The sequence below is a fragment of the Loxodonta africana genome, chromosome 3, assembly GCF_030014295.1.
Source record: "Loxodonta africana isolate mLoxAfr1 chromosome 3, mLoxAfr1.hap2, whole genome shotgun sequence".
Classification (NCBI taxonomy): Eukaryota; Metazoa; Chordata; class Mammalia; order Proboscidea; family Elephantidae; genus Loxodonta; species Loxodonta africana.
In genome coordinates this window covers 20,592,254-20,595,127 of record NC_087344.1, presented here as the reverse complement: position 1 = coordinate 20,595,127, position 2,874 = coordinate 20,592,254, and the positions used below count along the sequence as shown (strand labels likewise).

Below are 2,874 nucleotides of genomic sequence, written 5' to 3'. Positions count from 1 at the left end.
TGATTGGAATCAAGTCACCCCTAACCTCCTGCCTGTCTCCCAACTTCCTGACATGTTTCCTTGAATCTTCGCACTGATGGCAAGGAGTTATGATTCTGCTAGTGTCCTCCTCTCTCTCCACAACGGCAAGGACCGTTTTCCTCCCGACCAGAAGCCTGCCCCTTCTCACACCGGATGACTGTTTTAAGATTCTGACATTTACTAACACTCTTGTAGTGGTGAAGAGGGTTTATCAACATCACCTTATCTTCCCTTTCCTGGTTTTTAACACACATTTGTATTACAGGTTTCCCCCGCTATCTGAAAGTAGAGTATTCCTATGAATCCTTTCATAAGCCGAAATGGTGTAAAATGAAGAAGCAATTACCATAAATTTATTTGAAAAAAATTTTTGAGAGTTGCCAGACTCAAAACATAACCCATTATTTCATACCAAATAACATATATAACCTAAAATAATGCTAACATATAGTGTTGATACACACATTTCAAAGCTATGGCAGTTTAATGCTGAGTGTAGTTTTAAGAGAAGGAGCTCTGGGAGCGTCTCTTATCACTAGGAGGGGTTCAATGCCTATTTAAAGGCCCACCGCAAAACACTGAACGCTGGTTTCGAGTTTCTCCTTTTTTTGTAAAAGTGAAAATCCAAGTCAAATTTCTTTTAGTTAGCAAAGCAAACAAGCACTGATGTGGGTCTTTTGAAAAAGCAAAGTGGCATAAAGTGAACTTTCAAAAACAGGGGATACCTGTATTTCTGTTGCCCAATTCTGATTTCTGAGGAAAGCAGTGGAATCTGACACAGACTCATCAGGCTGCCTCCAGAGTGTATCTAATTTTCTCTATAAAATTACCGAATATTTAAAATGATAATAGCACGAAGAGAGTAATAAAAAAAAGACCACCCTCTCACCCTTTCCAAAATAAATAAATGTTCACACTCTGCTATATCAGCTTCTGCATCTTTTTTAAATAACCAAATAATATGCATGCAGATGGTAGAGCTTCTGTATTCACCTCCACTCCTCTTGTTCCCATAGAAAAAAAAAATGACTACCCTTTCACCCCTTTCCAAACTCAATAAATATTGACACTCTGCTATATCGGCTTCTGGTCTTTTTTGGTTTTTGTTTTGCCAAATAATGTGCACACTGACAGTATCACCATTGTATTCCTGTATTCCCCTCCATTCCTCCCATTCCCATCCTAAGATGGTGTTTGCTGACATTTGATTGTAAGTCACCTCATCATCTCTATCAGATCCATCAACAATATGGAACCTAGAAACCAAACAGGAGTTTCAGAATTCCTTCTCCTGGCACTGACAGAGGATCCCAAAGTGCAGCCTCTCCTTTTTAGCCTGTTTTTGTCCATATATCTGGTCACTGTCCTGGGAAACCTGCTCATCATCCTGGCCGTCAGCTCTGACCCCCACCTCCACACCCCCATGTACTTCTTTCTTTCCAATCTCTCATTTACTGACATCTGTTTCAGCACCACCACGATTCCAAAGATGCTGGTGAACCTCCAAGCACAGAATCAGAGCATCACTTACACAGGATGCCTCACCCAGGCCTGCTTTGTCCTGATTTTTGGTAGTTTGGAAAGTTTTCTCCTTTCGGTAATGGCCTATGACCGCTATGTGGCCATTTGTCACCCACTGAGATACACAGCTATCATAAATCCCCGCCTCTGTGGCCTGCTGATTCTAGTCTCCTTGCTCGTTAGCATTGTGGATGCCCTTCTCCACAGTCTGATGTTGTTGCAACTGTCCTTCTGCACAGACCTGGAAATTCCTTACTTCTTCTGTGAAGTTGTTCAGGTGATCAGAGTTGCCTGTTCTGAAACCCTCATCAATAACATCATCTTATGTTTTATGGCTAGCATACTGGGTGCTCTTCCTTTCTCTGGAATCATTTTCTCTTATACTCAAATTGTCTCTTCCATTTTGAGAATACCTTCAGCAGGTGGAAAGTATAAAGCTTTTTCTACCTGTGGTTCTCACCTTTCAGTTGTTTCCTTATTCTATGGGACAACTTTAGGTGTGTATATGAGTACGACATTTACACACTCTTCCAGGAAGACTGCAGTAGCTTCAATGCTGTACGCTGTAGTTACTCCCATGATGAACCCCTTCATCTACAGTCTGAGAAACAGGGACATGAAGGGAGCCTTTAGGAGCATTATCAGGTGCACACCTGCTTTTCAGTGATTATATTATCTCCTTTGGGTTTGGATTTCTAGATTGCATCAAAGTGACAGAGTCACAGATGGCTGCAACAGACTCAGCTGTCATATCCAGACATCAAGCTCAGAGACACAAAATAGACTGTCCTTGGACCTATTGTTAATAGAGGACTTAGTATTAATAGACCTTTCCATAGAATCATACAGAGGATATCTCCTCCCATATGATCACTGAGAATAGCATCATATATCCCTTTCTAATCAAAGTTCTGCCTGGGAGAAAATAATTGCTATGAGAGCTTTATACTAACAATGTAGAGTATGTTTTCTCTTGAGAAGTTAATTCGTATAACCACCACAAGCACTTAATACAATGCCTGGCACCTAATACTCAATAAAATTTAACTAGGACCACTGTGTTCTATATGTTGCCATAATATATAAGGCTTATTATTTCTTGTTCTCACATATTTTCCACTTTCCTCAGGATTTTTATTGGTTTACCATTATTGTACATTTTAAGGTCATCTCTACTTTGAGGAGATAGCTCCTCCCCAGTAATCTTTTGAGTGCCTTCCAACCTGGGAGGCTCATCTTCCAGCACTATATCAGACAATGTTCAGCTGCTATTCATAAGGTTTTCATTGGCTAACGCTTTTCAGAAGTAGACTGCCGGGTCCCTCTTCCTAG

At 40.7% G+C, this 2,874-nt stretch overlaps 1 protein-coding gene across 1 annotated transcript; it reads left to right on the top strand.

Moving 5' to 3' along the window:
* Positions 1–1,005: 1,005 nt before the first annotated feature.
* Positions 1,006–2,644, top strand: LOC135230653 (olfactory receptor 7G2-like). The gene has a single exon (XM_064280593.1). The coding sequence runs from the start codon at positions 1,271–1,273 to the stop codon at positions 2,207–2,209; it is 939 nt and encodes a 312-aa protein (XP_064136663.1). The 5' UTR covers positions 1,006–1,270; the 3' UTR covers positions 2,210–2,644.
* Positions 2,645–2,874: the final 230 nt, after the last annotated feature.

Bases quoted from the DNA above. Each gene is read 5' to 3' on its own strand.
- LOC135230653 (XM_064280593.1), top strand. From the start codon at position 1,271: ATGGAACCTAGAAACCAAACAGGAGTTTCAGAATTCCTTCTCCTGGCA.